Here is a 22,411-nt window from a genome sequence, read left to right as displayed (position 1 = left end):
GTGTGAGCTTCCTGTTAGGTCTTCCAGTTAGACATACAGTACGTTTGTCTAAGCACCCAGTATCATGGCCACCGTAAAGGGAGAGAGCCCCCCCCAGTATCACGGCGGCAGTAAGGGGTGGACAGTAGGGCTGCATGATTTATCGATTTCAAATCGAAATCGCGATTTGAAACAACACGATTAGCAAGTCGCGATTTAGGATATACATTATACAGCACGTCGGACCCACGGTTTAAAACTGCTGTGAGAATAATTTTACAAATTCATGCCGTGCTCCCTGTGTGACAGTCATTCTCACCAATCACAAGCGCCGTGCTTCTCGCGTGCCAGTCATGCTCACCAATCAGAAGTGGCCCAAGAAGGCGTATAGGCCCACAAACAGCAAACACGTGAAACCCAAGGAAAATGTTACATTCACGGTGCGGAAAAACACTGATTACGCTACTGAGCTATAAGTGAATTGTCTTCCTATTTCATGGTCCGAGATTGTTTCAGGAAGGTCCTATCATCAATAGAATCGGCGAGCTCCTTTTAAACACCAGCTGCAATATTCTTCAGCGTATCATACCTTTGGTTTTTGTTAATAGGCAATAGCATTAGTATACCACTAACCCATCAAAACAACGAGACAGTCAGTAATCGGTCTTTGACAGTTGATGTCACACTCGCTAAAGTCGCAGTGTATTCTGGGTCGAATCGCCATTTTGCAGGTATATAACTCAAGAGCAAGCGTTTGCATGCGCCTTTATCCTTCGAAAGATGGGATACTCGTGCTGTGTGAAAGGCTGTCATATTAAATCACAAGGCAGAAAGGTGGACCACAACATAAGATTTTTTCGGATTCCCACTTGGAAAAAAGGATATGGACGGCAGGTAGAGGAGATGTTAAATTATTCCATGTATTATTATTTATTATGCATTTGTAAGGCTGTCTACATGATTACAGTTAACTTCATCATATAATTCCTAATAACTTAACTTGAACATAAGAAATTTATTGAAGTAGCCATTTGGCTGCATCCAGACCTGTTAGAATCTAATATGCCTGGACCATGTCCCCTCTTAGTCTAATTTGTTCGAGGCTGTACAGATTTGTTTGCAACTTGATTACAAGTTAGCGTACCTTTGCAGTGACGATTGTGTTGTCGCAGTCCTGCGTTCGAAATGTGAACAGATCCTACACCCAGCCATTGATGAAATGTCCGTGGGCTTCAAGAGATTTATAGTTCTTGAACTGTTCATATGTGTAAGCGCTGATACCATAAACAAGGTAGTTTGTTATATCCAGAGATGAAGTTAGAGGCAACAATGTCGCGTCGGAATTCCATTTTTTTATGTGAGATCATACGGATCTATATTGCTGATTGTTGACAATTTAGCCAAATACTGATCCCTGGTGTCCTTCGTAAGTTTTTCTCTGTAAGGAATTTTCTCGTTCTGCTTTTTCTTCTCCATTCTTCCTAGTGTTTGCGTCCGCGAATACCTTCAAAATGGCGAATGGGGGCGTGTCAGACAGTGCAGACACGTGACTGACAAAGACCGATTCTCACAGCAGCGGAGTCGGTGACCTCCAAAAAAGCCATAAAACCCACAATACAGTCGTGTTTATATCATATGTTTTTGTGCTTATTAAATTTAAGTGTTTCCAACACAACAGTAATAAAATAAAAGTCTTGCTTTAACATAAATACTAAAAGAATAGATCGCTTTAATCGCTATTACAGTTGGGTATGGGCATGCGGTCTTATTTAGAAAACATACAAAAAGAGAGGCATATAATGTTTAATCATTCGTTTTGTATTTGTCCGAGTAACAAAGCAAAGCAATGATAATTAAGCTGCTTCAGTCGAAAACTGCATTTTACTTCTCATTTAAAATAAAATGCAGGGTTGGCAACTTTGGTCAGCTGCATGGGGTGAGATTTTCTGTTCTCTGTTCTACACACATTTATATGTATGTAAGTTTTATTACCTTGTAAATAGTCTGTAGGGTTTGCAAACTGCCGTAACGTATTTCATGCAGCTAATTTTAAGTTCAGAATGGAATATAGATTTGCCATAAGATTTCTTGCTTGAGAGTCTGAAGGAGTTTGCAACCATGAACACGTACATTTTTTGTTTCACCTGAATTGATTTGTATAGAAAATAACCGTATACAGTTGTTAAAAAGCGGAAACTTCGACCAACATGAAATCACCAATAAACGACTTCTATTTATTCAACATTTTATAAAATGCATACTATGTTTAAAAATTTCCAGCTTTACGGTTTCAGGAAACAACAGCCACTTTGTTATGAACATTACGGGTTTTTGAGTGTTATTAGTGTTAATAACAGCAGCTAACAACACAATAGCACAAACAAAAGGGCTGCATACACCGAAGTAGTTCTTACTTGTTCATTGGTGTGGGAAAATGCGGTTCTAGTTTTATTAGGAGGGAAATAAGCGTTACCTGCAATTGTTTTCATTATTACTTTATTTAACTTGATACATCACATCTTTAAATTCTCATCCTTGCATTAGAATATAGACCAGTTAATACTGATGGTATCTCATGCTGCGTCATATGTTTTAAAATTACTACACACTGAATATTGAACTGAAGCTTGACATAAAAAAATTAAATCGCAAATCAAATCGTAATCGCAATTTCTGTCAGAAAAATCGCGATTCGATATTTCCCCCAAATCGTGCAGCCCTAGTGGACAGCCCCCAGTATCATGGCCACCGTAAAGCGAGAGAACCCCCCCAGTATCATGGCAACAATAAGGGGAGAGACCCACCCCCCCATATAATGCCCACAGTAAGGGGATAGAGCCCCCACCACCCAATATCATAGCAGCGGTAAGGGGAGAGAGCCCCCGCAGTATCAGAGCAGCAGAAGGGGGAGAGAGCCAGCCCCACCCCCCAGTATCATGGTGCCAGTAAGGAGAGAGAGCCCCCCAGTATCAGAGCAGCAGTAGAGGGAGAGAGCCCCCCAGTATCATGGTGGCAGTAAGGGGAGTGTGCCCCCCCTAGTATCGTGGCCACCGTAAAGTGAGAGCCCCCCCACCCCGTATCATGGCCACAATAAGGGGAGAGAGCCCCCCCCCCCCCCCTCTATCATAGCAGCAGTGTGGAGAGACAGCCCCCCCAGTGTCCTAGGGGCAGTAAGGGGAGAGACCCCTCCCCCCTGTACCATGGCTACAATAAGGGGAGAGATCCCCCCAGTATCATGACCATAGTAGGGGGAGAGACCCCCCCTCACCCCACGTATCATGGTCAGAATAAGGGGAGAGAGCCCCCCCCCCCCCTCTATCATAGCAGCAGTAGGGGCAGAGAGCCCCCACCCACATCATAGCTGAAGTAAAGGGAAGAGCACCCTCCCAGTATTATGGCTGCGGGAGGGATTTCACTGAGCCTTATAACCACACCTATCTAACACCTAGTCTGTGAAACTGCCTGTCTGCTGGAAGATGGACTGACAAATTAAGAGGAAAATCCAAGAAAAAATATCCTCAGATGGGAAAGAGACGGGTAGAGGCAGGGGCCGAGGAAGTAGGAGGTTGCGGGGGGGTGGGCAGACAAGGAAATAGGGGGCCATTTGGTGTTACCCTGAGCGACAGGATGTGGTAAGGAGAGAGGGAGGAGCTTGCAGGGTACTGGCCCTTTAGACGGAGGTGCTTTCAGTTTCTCAGTGCTCGGCTCCTCCTCCTTCTCCTCCTCTTCGCTGCAGCCAGCCCCTGTTTTTCCCCGCACTGCGAACAGGCAGTGGTTCTGTCCTACGTGCTTGCAGCTCTGTTGTTGTGCAGAGCTGCAGCTACCGTGCTGAGACAGGGAGGGAGAAAGGGAGAGGGAGAGAGTGAGCAACAGTGAGAGACGGAGCGAGCGAGTGAGAGAGAGGGAGGGAGAATATTCAGGACGGAGCGCCAGCAATTGTCTGTGCATTCTGCCGCCGCTCAGAAACCAGCAGCAGCAGTAGAGAGAGAGAGAGAAAGAAAGCGAACAGCAGAGTGAAAATACAGAGAGGGTGAAAAGGAAGTGAGGAAGGAAGAAGGCCTTCGGAGGGTGCTGTCGCGTCGCTTTGACTCGCACGCAGCTCCATTGTTTATTGTTGTTGCTTTTTTATTCTCCGAGCGCTGTCGTCCATCCTCTTCAGCAAGCCAAGGGCTGAAGCAGGGGGTGTGGGCAGCGGCCCCCTCTGACACACACACGGTGTGGACTCGTCGAAGGGGGGTGACGCCAGAGAGAAAGTGGGGGGGGGGTCCTCATTTTTCCGTCCATTGGTTGTCGCTCTGTCGTTCGGCGGCGGGCGAGAGGTCCCCTGACTTCTGATGTCCCTGAACTCTGAGAAATCCTCATCCTCCGAAAGGTAACTGTGCCTGTCTCCTTTGCATCCGTCTGCTTGCCTGCGTTTGTCATTCTTGTGTCCCGCCCCCCCCCCCCTCCGAAACACCACTCTTTGCTTATTTCTACCCTTGGCATGATCTAATCTTCTGTTTGTTTCGAGCATTACCATGTTGAGTACGTCACACAAGGTGTGTCTGACATACTGTAGTTTCGCATGATGCCAAAACATGGCCTACGTGCGTGTGCCCCTTCACAGGACGACCAGCATCCAGGCTCTCAGATAATCCTGTAGAGGCGAGCTGTGGACCAATCAGCATCCATAATAAATACGCTAAACCAATGAGCAGCAGTATAACATGGAAATGTGCTGCCCTGCTGGTCCCAGTATTGCAGACAGGTTAATGGGCACTGAGCCAGCGACTTGCATGCAGCCCCAGTCTGAATTGGACGCTGCAAATCCTGGGCTGTGCCCGCCCACCCCCCCGATATTCTGAAGTAACACTGCCCGTTCGATCGAGGTAATCATAGTGATGCATGTCACTATGGCACATGCAGTGCTGGGAGAGGCTACACATGCCAAGCACCTGACCGTTTGCCAAGTATGAATAGGCAGAACCAGGGGATTTATCCTGGCACTGAGGGATATATAGGGATGGGCAGGCAGGGCACAGGGACAGAGGTTTATTTACATGAAGGTTATTTAAATGAAGGGCTGCACTCTGGAGCTCCATGTGTGTGTGTGTGTGTCTGTCTCCCAGGACACCTGCGCAGGAGGTTCAGAGTGGGCTGACAGCAGAAGCTGACATTAACCATAGTCTGCAGTTTAGACTGTTTCTGCTGTATTAGCGACTTTTTCTGTTATGTCTTTTTGTATCTACATATTCAGGCATGCATGTTTCTGATTGCTTATTTTCTGTGTGTGTGTCTCGGGGGGGAGGGGGGGGGTCAGTTTTTATTACATTATGGGGACCAAATGTCCCCAGAGTTTGATAAACACCTGCTATTTTCCCATTGTGGGGCCCATTTTTTCGGTTCCCCACAAGAGGAAATTCAGTTAAAAAAAATAATAATAATTCTGTCACTGCAATCAAAAAACTGAAAATGCCAAAAGTCTTGTATTTTGTTTGGTTACTTATGGTTAGACTTAGGGTTGGATAGGGGTTAAGATTTGTCATTGCTGGGATTAGGGTTTTGTCCCTGGACATGTGTGGATGGTCCCCACAATGGTTTGAGTACAGGTCTGTGGCGTGTGTGTGCGCATGCATGTGTCGTTTTGTGTTTACCACATTGAGGGGACATTTTTTGGTTATTTGTAAAAATCTGAATGCAATCAAAAAACTAAAAATGTCATGTCAAATGTCAAAAAATGTTTGCATAGATCACATTTGAGGACCAAATTGTCCCCAAAGTGTCCCCATTAAGATAGGAAGACCAACATGTCTGAGTGTGTGAGTGAGAGTGTGAGACTGCATGCACGCAAAGGGATATACACACATGTATGCATGTGTGTCGGTCTGGCTGGTGAAATGCCAAAGCCTGCAGGTGAGCCAGAATGACTCACTGTGTTTTTACTGCGATTACCAGAGCTGCCACTCGAACGGGCATCTGAGAGGGGGAGGTTGTAATTTGGGGAGGGGGGATTCATCAGCTGATGTACCAAACTGTCTTTCCAAACCCCCCCCCCCCCCCTGCCCAGCCCCCGTTGTCTAGTTCAGTTCCCACCCCTAAACGATGAGCAATCAGAACAGGGCTTCCAACAGAGCCAGGCGTGTCTAATTGTGATCGGAGGGATGTCACCTTCCATCTTCCAGACGGCTGCCTTGGTTATTCACACTGTCTCTGGGATAAGACATGATGAATTGCTAGTTAATGAGGCCTGGAAGTAAAGCTCATCAAAAACACTCATGCCTGGGAGTCTAGGTCAGGTTTGCAGGCAAACTGGCTGGTTCCAGACTGCCTCTATCTGCTAACCAAGAGCATGTCCTGGGGTCAGCGGCGGAGTGCCTGCTAACATCCCCCATGTGCCAGACTGTAACAGCCATCCAAGCTTTGACCTACTCCATTCCATCAATGGGCAGACTGTGACTTAAATGTATGTTGGTTAGAGTCTCTATCCCTCCATTCGCCATTCACAGTTATGCTGCTTTCGGAACCCGGCAGTACAAATGAGAGGATGAATGAGCATGAATCCTTGTGTCTAGTAACATCTCACATCAAGTTTCACCACGTGGCTCTATAATTTGCATGTTGTAACCCTGCCGTAAGATGGAAACTTTGGTGATTTGGTACGTTGCTGAAGACGATCAGACTCTGGGAAGCTGACCCTATGGCCTGTAATGGAATCCACGCACTGGTATCACCGGTAGTCATGTGACCCTGTTCCTCTACCTGATACTGCATGTAGGAAATGAGATGGTGAGGCTTACAAGGTGGATGACTTTCAGTAACAGCAGCAGCCTGTTACTGAAACATTCTCTCATAAGTGACAGCCAATCAGCTGTCAGCCTTCATTCCAAAGAATGGCTGTTGCCCTTACGTCGAAATGGCTCCCAAAGAAGGAGTAAAGTAGAAGAGGCCGTTTACTGCATGTGGTCGCTGATGTTTAAACATGCTCTCCTCTGGGACTTCCTTTTTCCCACATAACAACCAAGAACTTTCTCTCCATTCCCTGTTTGCATTTCATCCTGCTCCGAGTTTAATTGCCTGTTTCTGTTGGCGCAACTTTCTGCAATTGAGGAAACCTTCCTACTCAGGCAGCAAGACCAGCATGGGCTTAAGAGGCCCAAGGAATCGTTCCCATCCCTCCACCCAACGCCCCTGGACCCACAGTCGCCAGGAAGCTGTTTTTCCACATGTACGTCTGGTGGTCTACAGTGATTTATGAGCCAGAAGAATGGAGGGCAGGGCTGATGTAGATGTGACACACTTGTCTCTGGTGCCCCCCCCCCCCATCTGGGTCAGGCCTCCATCTTGCACACCATCTAGCTTACCGCTCATCGGCCGTTACTGCCACTCCCGTTCCTCAGCCTGCTTCTCGGGGCAGTTCGCGGGGATGATGAAGTCTAGAATAGCCCGGAATAGGCAGTAAGTCGGAAGGGCGGATGGGTTATGGGTTGATGGTAGTCTTGGGAGGAAGTCGTCCCAGTGGAGTTTCACTGAGAAGCGGAAAGATTGAGGGCCAACTCAGTTCTTCATTCTAATTTTGGGAAGACAGTAAGCATTGGGTCCCAGCTGCTCGTTAGAGCTATAATCTGTTCTAAAATCGCATTTTGTTTTTTTTGTTTTTTTGGCCCAGGAATGATAATGATGTTTGTTGCTCTAGCATCAACTCAAATTGCCAATCTCAAGTGAAGATTCCTGGCCTAGCACAGTAACTCAACAGTCCCTTGATCTGCTCAAATCTATTTCCAACCTTAGTTTTTTTTTTTCCTTTTGGTGGGATCAGCAAACTCATCTGCAGAGTCTGGTGCAATCCCTCCAGCAGCCTCTGAGCTGAAGGAAAACACACCGGCCTTCACGTCGTCCCAGTTTCGAATCAAACAAGTGCAGCGACGTGTCTGAAAATCATCCGAGACTTCATCTCAGTTTGTTTATCTCTCTCTGCTTTTTTGTGCTGTCACTGTGCTCGTTTGTAATGTTTGTGTCCGTGTTTTTTCCACGTGTGTCTGCATATGTGTGTGCCATACAGTCTCATCTGCATGACTGCATTTGGTTGTGTGTCATCAGCTGGGTTTCACACCTGGGTGTGAGGGAGCCATGTGACCATTTTTGAGACCTGCCCCACCCTATTAGTGAGGTTAGATTCTAGAGGCATCGGCCGTCTGCTCCTGTCCACATGGATCGCAGTGTGTCTCGCTCTGAGGTAGCGCTGGGGCTCGCACTTAGAGCACTCCGACTTTGGAGGCACAGAGCCCTGAGGGAGCAGTGCAGCAGGTAGGGGGGTTTCTGGGTAAAGAGCTTCCAGGGTATGTGGGATATGTGGGTATGAGGGGTTTGGCAAATGCAGGTGATAGAGGATACCTAATATATGACAAACGTAAACTGTTTTTATTCAGGACCTGAGGAGAGATATAGCTATAGTTTCTTATTATGATTTACATGTATCAAAACTGATGGGGGTGGAAGAGGAGCCCCCCCCCCCTCCGCTATGGCAGCATCTAGTGTTTGGAAACTCACCTGTTTCAGAGAAATTGACAGGTCTGGACACTGTGTATGAGTTTTGTTGGGGCTGAATTAGGTGGAATCGTTCACTGCAGAATCAATGGGAAGTGACCGCGACGATAATCCGTGTGTCATAATCAGTGTGCATGTGTGGTAACATGAGGCAGGGCTGCCAGCGTGCGGGCTTTGCACAGTGACGTAAGCAGGACTGGAATAGCAGTGAGATCTCACTTCTCCATGCAGACTCTGGCAGGGGGGGGGGGTGGATTGTGTGAGCCAGCAGCCTACCAGGCTGTGGAGAGGGAGCAGAGCTGGGAGGCAGGGAGGCTCTCGGAGCCCGCTGACTTGTTACTGCTGCATACTCCTGTGACTAATGGCCTTGCTTTAATCCAGCTTCATAGCTCACATCTGATGCTTTTATCTAAAGTCGCAGTTCTCACCCATGGACGCAGCTTGATATTGAATTGGAAAGTCCGGATGTCTTTTTTTTTTTTTTTGCATGAGGTTAGTGAACATGTCTTTACAAGACTGCCTGTTCTGGACCATGCAGTGCTACGCCACCAGGCATGAAAATCACCCTTAAAATATGTCGCACAGCATTGGACCAGTACTTGGAAAAGCTGATATGGCAGCCGAGTCAGTATGGTGGCATTCATGGTGAAAGAAACAGGCTTACAAACATGGCTTTGTCTCTGCAAGATTCACAGGCCGTGCTTCTCCTGTGTGATGTCCCCATCACGCCGCGCCCTCGTGTCATGGGCTGTCTCTTCAGTGCCACTAAATGGGCTCAGCCAAGATATCAGGTGTGAGGCTCGGGGGGGGGGCGGCCTGTGTACACCACCTTCCACACAGCGGCGCACACACTCTACGGTGTCATCCATGTTTTATTCTTATTCTTATTCTTTATATAAAAATAAATATACAGTTGACGCACAGAGACATGCAGAAGATTGCGGTAACATTCTCTTAGGAGAGCATAGCATTTCTGCGAACAGATTTCAGAACAAATGGAAAACAATCATTAAATTCTCTGCTTTGCTAGGCTAATGAACTATTGTAGCAGTTCGTGCTAATTGAAAGTTAGCCTGTAGCGTGTCGGGTCAGCCTGTGGTGAGCTTGTTTCAGCCGGTCGACAGTTAGTGAAGGTCACACCCAAGTCTGTGTGGATACCAGCTCCTGTGAATTTGCCCGTGCAGGTTAGCGCAGGCATGCCGGGTGGCCCGCTCGTCGACGAATCACAAGATGGCGCCGCGTAGGACATACCGCAGAGATGTGCGGAGGGCGAGCGGGAGGTGGGAGGCAATGTGGAGCCCGGGTGTGGAATGCCGCACCCCTTCGCCGTCTTCCAGCACACAGGGCCGTTGTTTATGGGCACCGTCGTAGAGCCTCTGAACTCGCACTGAAAGCCAGGTCGCGTTTACCATGACGGTAAATGATGAGCCGAGCAGGGGGGGGGGGGGACACGGTTGCAATAATAATGAAGGACCGTTGAAATGAAAGGACGTCCACTGAACAGTGATCACTGTATGGTCAGTACAGGTGATTAGAGCAGAAAGAAGCAAATAAACGATTAAGGCCTGATATTAGCCTGCCCTCTATGTGGAGGAGTGTTAATCCTCCGCTCTGAGCGGCTCTGATACGCTTGGCTGCTGCGTAGGCTCTTTGCTGTTATCTCAGTAGGGCTTCCTAGGGGGCATTCTGGGTAATTTGTACAATTTAAAACACTATATATTTTATTTTATTTTTATTTTTTTAAATAGCGCAGCCTGCATTGAGCAGAGGTGAGTCGGCACTGTCTCCATCCCCCTGTCGGCAGCATCATTTAATCTTTCCCTCTTGATAAATCATCATGGTGTCCCAATCCTTACATTTTAATTGGGCGATAATTGACGGTGAAATGCAGCTGATTAGTATTGCAGAGATAAGGCTAATTGATGCAGTGCTTAACAGGTTAGTCATCCTGGTTTTCAGCTGACCGAGGACCATTTACAGTTTTACCTGTTATAAATTAAACTGTGCTCTCGGAATGCTGAACAAGCTGTTTGTTGTGCTTGGGTGTTTGTGTATACAGCAGCAAGTCCAGACAGGAGCCTGCCATTAGAGTGTAAGTGTACCTATCCACCCATAAAAAAGCCTGTACTGTGTGAACCCTAGAGGTCTGGACATGCCCAGCGTTCCACAGACAGGTGGGTTCACAGTGACAGTGTATACACACGTGCACACACACCAGTGCTAAGCTCAGAGAACAGCACATAGTCTCAGCACACACATACTGTGGAGACATGGAGGTCTGCTTATTCATAGCCAGAGCTCCAGCACACACACACACACACACACACGCACACATATATATATTATAAAATTTCCCCTTGTGGGGACCAAAACAATGGTCCCCACAACGTCAAAATTACAGGTTTTTATTTATTTATTAAAATGACTGTGTTTTTGGCCATGCCAGCTTGGCTGAGCATTTGCATCACAGAATGTTGGGTGCAGCTTTAACAAGGCCTGACATGAAGGTACATTTGCTGCTGGCTGTCTGTGAGCACGCAGCCCTGAGTGCAGTTATGCAGAGATCCAGTGCAGTAAAGAATGATGGGAATGAGGAATATGCCAGTAATTCCCTTCTACATCCACCATCTTTAAAGTGGACACGTTAGAGGATGCAGGGGAGAGCTGGCACACACATGTGCTAGTGGACACAACACGCATATTCTCCTTTGCAGTGCATACGCTCTTCACACGCGCAGTGCAACGCACTCACTCATGAAGGTAGGCACGCACTGAATCCTGTGTGCCTGTTGCCATAGAAACTGTTTCCCAGGCTTCCTGCGCTCAAAGCGGAGAACGAGATGTGACAGCGACGCCACAACTCTCTGCACACCGAATATTTCTGCGATTTCCAACTGTAATCCGATCGATTGAGCTTTATTGTCAAACAACGTACGTACGTATGTTCTTTTCTGCTGGAATGGCAGTCTCGCCCTGCTCTATATGGGTGACCTTTTCTGGTCGCGTCCCAGTGTCCTGAGGGAAACACTGCACCCCGGTAGGTGCTGGAAGTCCCCATGTTCCACGGCTTCTCCACGCTCCCAGGCTGGGTCTGAGGTAATGCCGCAGTAAGCTAATGTGCGCCCCCCCCCCCCACACACAGGCCTGAGAACCAGCAGAAAGCCCCCTCGGCGCCTCTTCCCCCTCCGCCTCCGCCACCACCCCCGCCCCCAGAGCCGGCTGCCCCACCAGAGCCAGAGGAAGAAATCCTGGGCTCCGATGATGAGGAGCAGGAGGACCCTGCGGACTACTGTAAAGGTGAGGGGGGGGGAACCCCAGCCACCACAGCACGCCATGCATGTGGTGGGGAGGTGCAGAGGCACCAGCTCGATTTATTCAGTTCAATTCAAGTTTACTTCTATAGTGCATTTTCACAATATTACATTGTATCAAAGCGCTTTACACTGTCCTCGCCCAAAGCCTCCAGAGAGTAAGCCAGAGGTGACAGTGGCAAGGAAAAACTCCCTAGAAGGAAGAAACCTTGGGAGGAACCAGACTTAAAGGGGGAGCCCATCCTGCTGTGGTTAGCAAAGGAAATCCAAAATAGCAAAGTCCCAGTTTATAAAGTAAAATTGTGTGTAGTGCAGGTATAAATGCTGAAGGTCCAGCTGATGTCAGGACAGATGGGTGAAGAAGCTGCTTCCTTTGGTGGGTTGGGGGGGGGGGTTCATTCCGTCAGAGTGAGCCTTTGCTAAGTGAAAGCTAGATTGTTTGGTGCTATATAACTATTACATATTTATACATTATCTAGCTGCAGGTGTCTGTGTGTATATTGCAGGCAGTAGCAATGTTTACCACCTCTCAAACTACACATTTACGTGGCTTCCCCCACTGGCCACAAACGGTCATTACACTCATTATTAAATAAACATGTCTGTTATTTAGGAAATGCCAAAGCAGCATGTTCTGATAACCAGCTAGCTACAAGCTTCTGATTCTACTCAGTAGATATTTACAGTGGTACCTCAGTTCTCAAACTCATTAGAACTCGAATTTCTTAAAAGTCGAACCAACCAGTTCAAAAAAAAAATTACCTAGAGCTCGATCTGAATCTCAGAAGTCAAACCGTGAACGCCGACCTAAGATAACTTGTACGCGCGGGGAAATGAGTCACGCGGCACGTCTCTCAGCGGAAACAAAGGGTAAAGCTTCAGTCTCAGCCTCACATTCGCTGTGATAGCACCGTGCATGTTTACACTAGCTGAATACATATGTGGGGTATTTTTAGACAGTAAAAATACATTTAGACAATGATAGACAGTAACAGTAATTATTATATAATAAAATACATTTTGAAATAAAGATTTCTTATTCATTATTTTAATATTAATAATAAACCATTAATACATTTAATTATAATGATATTGTCGTGCCGAGCGGGGACGGAACGGAGACAAAGTCGCAGACATCAGGGTATCGGGGAATATGGGGTTTAATTACTGGTAAGGCATGCAAAACGCAGACGGACAATACAATGACCGGACTGGGGAAACAAACTGAAACATGGACGAAATACAGAGGACTAATGACAACAGCCAGAAACAGCTGATCACACAGAGATTCCACACGAGGTTAACGAGGGGGCGTGGCACAAGGAAGGAGCGGATGATCGGGGCAGGACACATTGTTAACTTTACACATTGTTTGGATACTTTTATAATCTTACTTTACAAATTACTGTTTTGATAAATGTGCTTAGATGTGTTTAGTACAGTATATACTCTTGTTTTATCCAGTTCACTTTGTGTTTTAAATGCTAAAAAGAAATCATGTTTAGGTGTCATTTTTTGGGGCTGGGAACCAATTAATTGGTTTTCCATTGTTTTTTATGGGGAAAATTCAATCAGAACTCGAACTTTTTAAGATTTGATCTGGAGTTCTGAACAGATTAAGTTCGAGTTCTGAGGTATCACTGTAGTTATTTTCTGAAACATCTGGGGAGTGACTTTTTGAAAGGGGCCCCAGAAACATTCATGGTGCCGGTAGCTGTCTCACACGTCAGCTGCTAACCTTATTACCCATCAGCCTCTCTTCTATCCCCCTTGTCCCCTCGGCAGGAGGGTACCACCCAGTAAAGATCGGGGACCTGTTCAATGGACGCTACCATGTGATCCGCAAGCTTGGCTGGGGCCACTTCTCCACGGTGTGGCTGTGCTGGGACATCCAGTGAGTACGATGGCTCATCAGAGCAGCCACATCCCCGCAGGGGACGAGGAGCACCCAGTGTGGCGGCGGCGCAACCCACACGGCAAATCTGAGAAGCAAATGAGGCGTCCGCCATGTAAATGTGCTTTAAACACACTGAGATAGCATCTCCTCTGTGGCAGAGGCTATTAGACAGACACGATGTCATTCAGGCAGACACACCCCCGCACGCATGCGCACACAGTCTGTCTACCTTCCTCTGCATGCATCTTCAGCTGCAGCTCTTAAATTGTGTGTGTGTGTGTGTGTGTGTGTGTGTGTGTGTGAGAGAGAGAGAGAGAGAGAGAGTGATATACACTCACTGGCTACTTCATTAGGTACACCTTGCTAATACCGAGTTGGACCACCTTTTGCCTTCAGAATTGCCTTAGTTCTTCATGGCATAGATTGATCAAGGTGTTTAAAACATTCCCCAGAGACTTTGGTCCATGTTGACATGATTGCATCACGCAATCACTGCAGATTTGTTGGCTGCACGTTCATGATGCAAAAATCCCGTAGGTGCTCTGTTGGATTGAGATCTGGTGCCTGTGGAGGCCATTTGAGTACAATGAACCCATTGTCACATTCAAGGAACCAGTCTGAGATGATATGAGCTTTGTGACATGGCCTGATATCCTGCTGGAAGTAGCCATTAGAAGTTGGATACAATGTGGTCATAAAGGGATGGAGATGCTCAGCAGCGATAGGATGTGGCATTTAAGCGCTGTGGAATGTAAACCTGGCACTAAGGAGCCCAAACTGTGCCATGATAATATGTTCAGAAAGCCCTTTGCACCATTACACTACCACCATAAACCTGAATTGTCAATACAAGGCAGGATGGATCCATGCATTCATGTCGTTTACGCCAAATTCTGACCCTACCATCTGAATGTCACAGCAGTAATCTAGACTTATCTGACCAGCCAATGTGTTTCCAGTCTTCCATTGTCCAGTTTTGATGAACCCGTGCCCACTGTAGCCTCAGTTTCCTGTTTGTAGCTGACAGGAGTGGCACCCGGTGTCGTCTTCTGCTGCTGTAGCCAATCTGCTTCCAGGTTCGCCATGTTGTGCGTCCAGTGATGCTCTTCTGCATACCTTGCTTGTAATGAGGGGTTATTTGCGTTCCTGTTGCCTTTCTGTCTGCTTGAACCAGTCTGCCCATTCTTCTCTGACCTCTGCCAACAACAAGCCATTTTCACCCAGAGAGCCGCTGCTCACTGGATGTTTTTCTTTTTCGGCCCATTCTCTGTAAACCCTAGAGATGGTTCTGCATGAAATTCCAGTAGATCAGCAGTTTCTTATGCCATATTCAAAGTCACTTAAATCACCTTTCCTCCCTATTCTGGTGTTTGATGTGAACATTAACTGAAGCTCCTGACCTGTATCTGCATGATTTTATACATTTTGCTGCTGACATCTGATTGGCTGATTATATATTTGCTTCAATCAGCAGTTCAACAGGTATACCTAAAAAGTAACCGAGTATAGACACTCAATTGTGTTTCTTTGTACGTGACACAGACCATTTTTCAGGTCCCTACAAAGATCTGTGAATGCAATCAAAAAACTAAAAATGCCGAAAGTCTTTTGTTTGGTTACTTATGGTTATGGTTAGGGCTGGGTAGTGGTTAAGGTCATCATGTTTTCCCCATAGAAATAAAATGGAGAGTCCCCACAAAGATGTAATTATTAACCTTGGTGCGTGCATGTGTGTGGTACAGTGTGTGTGTGTGGTACAGTGTGTGTGTGTGTGTGTGTGGTACAGTGTGTGTGTGGTACAGTGTGTGTGTGGTACAGTGTGTGTGTGGTACAGTGTGTGTGTGGTACAGTGTGTTTGTGGTACTGTGTGTTTGTGGTACTGTGTGTGTGTGGTACAGTGTGTTTGTGGTACAGTGTGTTTGTGTGGTACAGTGTGTGTGTGTGGTACAGTGTGTGTGTGTGGTACAGTGTGTGTGTGGTACAGTGTGTGTGGTACAGTGTGCTTCATATAGCCCGTTCTCACTCCCTCAGGGGGAAGCGCTTCGTGGCCATGAAGGTGGTGAAGAGCGCTCAGCACTACACTGAGACGGCCCTGGACGAGATCAAGCTACTGCGATGTGTGAGTGTTTCCTGTGCCCTGCATCTCCCTCACTGCTCTGGCTCCGTCTTCCTCATCTGAGGAGGCCTTTTCTCTGTCATTATATCACTAGGTACGGGAGAGTGACCCCGGCGACCCCAACAAGGATATGGTGGTCCAACTGATTGATGACTTCAAGATCTCTGGAGTCAACGGGATTCGTATCCTTCTTAGGAGAGAGAATGGAAGATGGGATGCAGGGATTTGGGGCAGCCTGACTCTGCAAGTGGTTATAGGTTATAATATGACAGCAGTGGAGAGTAACACTGTCGCTGACCCTTGACCCTTGACGCCTGCAGATGTGTGCATGGTTTTTGAAGTTCTGGGGCACCACTTGTTAAAGTGGATCATCAAGTCCAACTACCAGGGTCTCCCCCTGCCTTGTGTGAAGAGCATCATCCGACAGGTACTGTATGCCCTGACACCCTGTGGCACCGCGGCAGGCCGGATAGGGGGAGAAGTAAGATATCTGCATTAAAAATGCGGCGGGGGGGGGGGCAAGAAATCCAATGCAGATGGAAGCTGACTGTACTTCACCAGGCCAGTTATGCCGCAGTGCCCCGTGGGCATCATAAACATCCTCCAGAACATTCTTAGGCTTTACTGATCCTTCTGCTGACAGTAGCTTTCAGAAGCGACGTCTTGTGCCTTCTGCAGGCACCATTTTGAACAAGTTTCAGAGGCTACCGTCGCTAATCACATGTGCTAAAGTGAATCACCCTGAGCACCCATCTACAAAAGTCCTAAGTTCTTGCCTAATGAGGAGGCCATGTGCAAGGATCTTCTGAACTGAGAGCGTCCTGTTTGTTCCCGTGGGACGGTGCACCCCCCCCCCCCCCCCCCGCCCCCCCAGGTGCTGCAGGGGCTGGACTACCTCCACAGCAAGTGTAAGATCATCCACACGGACATCAAGCCTGAAAACATCCTCATGTGCGTGGATGATGCGTTCGTGCGCAGGATGGCCGTGGAGGCCACAGAGTGGCAAAGGTCGGGGGCCCCTCCCCCGTCTGGCTCTGCAGGTATGCGTTCTCTCCCCCTCACCCACCCATCCTCCACCTGTACCCCTCCAACACCCTGAGGCTCCACAGTTAAGCTGAGTGTGTTAGTTTACGCAATATATCCTCACAACTGCGTCTATGCAGTTCTGATGGAAGTATTTTATCTAATGTAAGATCATTTATAGCCACAGGAATGTTAGAGTCCTTCGGGAATTTCACCCTGATCTTGATCTTAAACTGTCATACTGTGCTGTAATTTTGTTCCTAAAAGTAGGATTTTTCAAAATGGGTGAAATGGGTTTTATACTTTTAACAAGGAACCTGTGATAACGGCTTGTATGTGAATCTCAGCATTTGTTAAATAGCATGCAATGTGGCATTCGATATGGATACAGAATGCAGTTTATAAGCAATATATACATTTATGTAGCAATGGGTTGTATGATTATGCATCATTGCATAATCTCCACTGAGTATGGTAGCAGAAGGACAGGAAATTACTGAAAAATGTAAATTGATATGTATTTCAATTGAAAGTGGTTGTATTCATTTTTAAATGTCATAACAACTGGGTTACGATCAGAAATGCTGACTGTATTTATTGTTTCTCCAACTGCCCCTCCCCCCTCCTACAGTAAGCACGGCCCCCCAGGTCAAGCCGGTGAGTATGTACTGCAGGGTCTTTGCACACACACACACACACGTTTGTATTCATATTCTTGTGAGGACCGTACTTTCATTTCTATGGGCGTAACCCTAATCCCAGCAATGATCCCCATATCCAGCCCGAACCTTAACCATAAGTAACCAAACGAAATACAAGACTTCTGGCATTTTTAGTTTTTTGATTGCAGTCACTGATTTTTATAAAAATTTAAGATTATATTGTAGGAACCTGAAAAATGTCCCCACAATGTTACAAGTTTTTATCACATTGTGGGGAAGTCTGGTCCCCACAATGTAATAATTACAAACACACACCTGCATGCACACAGACATCGTTTGTTAGGACCGTCTTAGCATCATACATATTCGGAACATGTCGGTCCCATACAGTCGTGGGAAGGCCAGATAAGGACAGGCTACGCTCCCCACTTAATTAGGCACCGTCAAGAAGGCCATGTTGTGTGAGAGACACGCTGCTCTCTTCCAGGTGGGCAAGATCTCCAAGAACAAGAAGAAGAAGCTGAAGAAGAAGCAGAAGCGGCAGGCCGAGCTGCTGGAGCGGCGCCTGCTGGAGATCGAGGCTCTGGAGCGCGAGGCGGAGAGGCAGCGGGCCAGCGAAAGCCAGGGGGAGGACAACGCAGAGCCCCCCCACCTGCCGCCACAGCCAGGGGTCGCCGCTGCAGAGAGTGACGAGGACGAGGATGAGGACGATGATGTAGAGCAGGAGGAAGGAGAGGGAAACAGGGAAAGAGGAAGGGCAGCAAGACTCACCAATCACAACTGTGAGTCGTCCCATTTGGACAGAAACGAGTCCCAGCATGCAGTTCCAGGTCTAATTCCTGCCTCAGATGTTTGGGGATACAAACTCGCGAAATATTTCTGTATTTCTGAATAATGCTGATTCTTTTAAAGGTAACATTGACCAGGTATATCTTTCACCCATTTTCCAAATTTAACAGCCAAATTTGAAGGGATCGGTTGCGTCAATAAATTACCATGAAACGAATGAGTTCCTGCCTCGTCTCTTGTACTCCACTGTGTGAACCTGGAAAGTGAGACATACCACTTGTCTGTGTGTCCAGGCTCTTCAGAAGTGCAGAAACCAGATGGTCCAGCCGACGTGCCGAGGCCTGAGGAAGGGGAGACAAAGAGAGACAGCCCTATAGCCACAGGGAAAGAGGATGGCTGCAGACAAAAAGAGGAGGAAGAGGAGGAAGAAGAGGAGGAGGAGGAGGAGGTGCAGGAGGTGGAGAAGGAGAAGGGTGGGGAAGAGAAAATTGCAGCCATCAATCCAAAGGTGGAAGAAGCTGACCCAAAGAAAGTACTGGCAGAAGAAAAGGAAGAGGATGGAGCCAGGGAAGAGGAGGAGGACGAGGAGGAAGAGGATGATGAGGAGGAAGAGGATGAGGATGCCGGTGAGACACAGAAGGATGCTCCCAAAACCAATGGTCACATGCTGCTGGTGGAGGAGCAGGTGGACCGCGGGGGCAGGACTCTGCTCTGCCCCCTGGTGGACTCTGAGCTTAGCATCACAGACCGTGACGCCTCTGTCAGCTCTTCCTGCGAGCTCTTCAACGGCGAAGCCCCGGTAATGGCCAACGGGGGCCGCCACAGAGCCACAGCACCCTGTTACCCCGAGCTGCCCCTGGACCCTGAGCCCTGCACAGCTGGACCAGCGCTGCACAGCCCTCCGGCCGATCGCAGTCGCACCGTCTCCTTTTCCAGTACGGGGGACGCACCTAAAGGTGAGTGGGCCGTGTGTCTCTGACTCACACAGTAACATCTGTAGTGAAGGGAAGGAATCAGCCTATCACCGTCATAAAAATGACCACCGTCTTTGTTTCGTGATATTCACTAGTGAAGGCTCGGGCCGCAGACCTGCTAATAAACCCCCTGGATCCCTGCAATGCAGACAACCTGAGGGTCAAGATAGCGGACCTGGGGAACGCCTGCTGGGTGGTGAGTGAGAAGCTGGGATCCGGGCGGGGGGGGGGGCTTTCCCGGGGAGGAGAGGAGGACTCGTCGCTCAGCCTGTCTGTAAAGACTCTGCTCGTTCCCCCTGCGTCTTTCCCGCAGTTTCCTCCTATGATCTAGTCCTGCTGTTTAGGTGATTTGGTAGTTCTGCCCTAATGGTTTGGGATCAATGTGAGTGATTCCAGAGACCTGTCTGATATAGCACTTCCTTGGATGGATGGATGGATGGATTGGTTTTGCTGAACTGCAGGCTTTTTTGTTTTCCTCAGCACAAGCACTTCACCGAGGACATCCAGACACGGCAGTACCGCTCCATCGAGGTCCTGATCGGTGCCGGCTACAGCACCCCCGCTGACATCTGGAGCACAGCCTGCATGGTGAGCCGGTGGCCCCTCCCCCACGCTCTCAGTGACAGATACCGTCACGTTGCATCGTTTAACCTTATTGGTTGGCTCTTTTTGTAATATCATTTTAAAAAATTTCATCCAGGCATTTGAATTAGCAACTGGAGACTACTTGTTTGAGCCTCACTCTGGAGAGGATTATTCCAGGGATGAAGGTGAGTCATCTTATCTTTTGTGTAAGTACACATGCACACACATACTTGCACTAACCTGTGAGCCCAATTAAGGCTATAGATCGAATGGCTCTCACTGCTGTTAATGCTGTTATAAAAGTACAATTTATATAGATACATATGAGCTGACATTATGCATTCAGGAAAAGGAAACACTGACTGAGGAAGGATATGAATTTGTGCAGGATATGAATGTGATAGTGTGTAGGTTATATGTACAGCACCTTGCACGTGGATAATGATTCTTAACAGAATCAGCTTCTGTGCTCAAGATCCAGTCGTACTGTGAAATAACAATCATTTTTACCATCTGTCTATAAAGCTAGTCACTGCAGCCTATAGGGCTGCATAAATAGCCTGTCTCCCCACTCGTTCCCTGATCTACCCCCCCCCCCCCGCCCCCGTGTTCTGTTGTGTCAGTGGGCCCTGCTTCACGCGGTGCCCCCTGCAGTCTCCCCCTTCTCTGCCTCCTTTGTCTGCCGATCTCTAATAAGGTCTGCTTTGCGTGTCTTCTCCCGTCTGGCGGCCCAGAGATAACTCTGTAGCTGTAATACTCTGAGGCACAGAACGCGTCATCTTCTGTTTCTGACTTTAAGCGACCCTTCACAGTCACGCAGTTAATGGTTGTGTGGACTGGCAGCTTAACCCTAACGCAGCTGTTTGCACAGAGTAGGGCTGAGTAACACCTGCACTTAGAGGCCTCCTCTCTTGCCGTCTCTCTGCTTGGGCTCTCTGCTGGCCTGTGGTCATTAACACTCCTCCGTCTTCCCTTCCTCTCTCCTTCCTGTCCCCCGTTCTCCTGCCTCCTTTTCTCCCCCCACCCCCCAGACCACATAGCCCACATCATTGAACTGCTGGGTTGTATCCCACGACACTTTGCACTCTCCGGAAAGTACTCCCGGGAATTCTTCAACCGCAGAGGTAGATGTGGGAAAGCTGGCAGGACTGAGGGGCACGTGGCCTGCAGGGGGCGCTCACACAGATACCTGGACCACAAAGATCTTTATACTTTTTTTGGAATTTGCAGTGCGATAAAACTTTTATTTCAACATGTACTGGACTGTTTGAGCAAGATCGTAGGTTGGGGGCTTTAAAGAAAAAAAAAAAAAAACAGGGGCCTTCAACCATTATGTTAAATGCTCAGTACACTATTGTGCCATTTCTGTGTGTTTCTCTGAGTGAGCAGCCCGCCTCAGCAGCGGCGTGTCCGTCAGTCCCGCAGCTCGCGTGCATGTCCTAACTGACGTCAGCATACCTGTTCTGTCCATCGTCTTGTGCTGTGCCGTGTTCCTGCTGGGCCGTGTGGTGTCCAGACCACATTGCTCTGATCATGGAGCTGCTGGGGAAGGTGCCACGCAAAGTGGCCGTCGGCGGGAGGTACAGTCGTGAGTTCTTCACCAAGAAAGGTAAAGAGCACTGCCCCTGCAGGAGAGGAGGAGTAACAGCTCACTTGGAATAAACTTATTCTGCTTTATACCTTGCGTTTGGTCAAATGTACCATGTGATAAATAACTTAGTCATGTCCTGCTATAGGCTTGGGCGGTATGACGGCATTCCCCGGTATTTAGAAATCCCAAAGGTATTGTTTTTAACCTCACTTTAGTTAAAAAAAAAAAAAACGAATAACTCTCATGCATAGGTTAATGCCACAAGAAGAAATTATGCCCTGAATGCACAGTAAACTGTTAGAGCGCACATCATAAGTGGAACCTGTTGTGCATGTGGCCGCAGTCACTGTGCTGTCAATAATGAAGCATGAGCTTTTTATCTCTTAAACAAGTTGTCTCCTTGTCTTCCTGTTACTCAACTTGATCGAGCCTGTTTAGACTGTCTCTGATTCCAGTTTACAGTAGGCTGTGTGATTTATGTTTTTTTTCCCCCAAATACTACTGTATACCGTTTACCGGGGTGAAATGTCTAGGAGGTCAAACAGTATGAAAAGACGGGTACCGCCCAAGCCTATCCTCTTATAATAAATGGTACAGTTTAAGTGTAACTGTCAAACATCTGTTCCAGTTGTATTATTATTAGGGGGTAAAACACCCTAATAAAATGCAGCTGTTTTTTTTCCTCCTCGACCTCTTCTTCAGTTCAGTACTGAGTTTCTTCCAGCATTTCTGATCTGCTGGCCACAGTGCTGTGAGATTTTAGGGCCTGTTCGCACACATTAATAGGCACCTCTATTGTCCTTTTCGAAAGAATCTAAAGATTCCAAAAGTGATTACTGCTTGAGTTGTACTACTAGGATATGTTTCTTTTGGCCGTGTGTTCAGGGTCAGTTTTCACTGTTTGTTTTTCACAGGGTGATACCATCCCCTCCCCCCTCCCTTTGAGGCAGTTTTCTAACAC

At 47.6% G+C, this 22,411-nt stretch overlaps 1 protein-coding gene across 7 annotated transcripts in view; it reads left to right on the top strand.

Annotated features, from left to right (window-relative positions):
- LOC111833271 (SRSF protein kinase 2-like) overlaps window positions 1-22,411 on the top strand; it is a 43,866-nt gene that overhangs the window by 18,013 nt on the left and 3,442 nt on the right. Inside the window, exons 1-14 of one of the 7 annotated variants that reach the window (XM_023791379.2) lie at window positions 3,720-4,351; window positions 11,645-11,799; window positions 13,599-13,707; window positions 15,742-15,829; window positions 15,921-16,008; window positions 16,147-16,253; window positions 16,701-16,866; window positions 17,481-17,506; window positions 17,999-18,293; window positions 18,594-19,256; window positions 19,370-19,470; window positions 19,755-19,862; window positions 19,975-20,044; window positions 20,891-20,983. In XM_023791379.2, the coding sequence (XP_023647147.1) occupies window positions 4,314-4,351; window positions 11,645-11,799; window positions 13,599-13,707; window positions 15,742-15,829; window positions 15,921-16,008; window positions 16,147-16,253; window positions 16,701-16,866; window positions 17,481-17,506; window positions 17,999-18,293; window positions 18,594-19,256; window positions 19,370-19,470; window positions 19,755-19,862; window positions 19,975-20,044; window positions 20,891-20,983 (2,107 nt within the window). In that variant the 5' untranslated portion in view covers window positions 3,720-4,313. Of the gene's footprint in view, window positions 1-3,719; window positions 4,352-8,128; window positions 8,263-11,644; window positions 11,800-13,598; window positions 13,708-15,741; window positions 15,830-15,920; window positions 16,009-16,146; window positions 16,254-16,700; window positions 16,867-17,480; window positions 17,507-17,998; window positions 18,294-18,593; window positions 19,257-19,369; window positions 19,471-19,754; window positions 19,863-19,974; window positions 20,045-20,890; window positions 20,984-21,375; window positions 21,469-22,411 lie in introns of those variants that run through there. The other 6 variants (XM_023791376.2, XM_023791374.2, XM_023791373.2 and 3 more) reach the window with 6 other exon arrangements.

This window comes from Paramormyrops kingsleyae, chromosome 1 (genome assembly GCF_048594095.1).
Source record: "Paramormyrops kingsleyae isolate MSU_618 chromosome 1, PKINGS_0.4, whole genome shotgun sequence".
Taxonomy (NCBI): Eukaryota; Metazoa; Chordata; class Actinopteri; order Osteoglossiformes; family Mormyridae; genus Paramormyrops; species Paramormyrops kingsleyae.
This window is presented reverse-complemented; position numbering and strand designations above follow the sequence as displayed.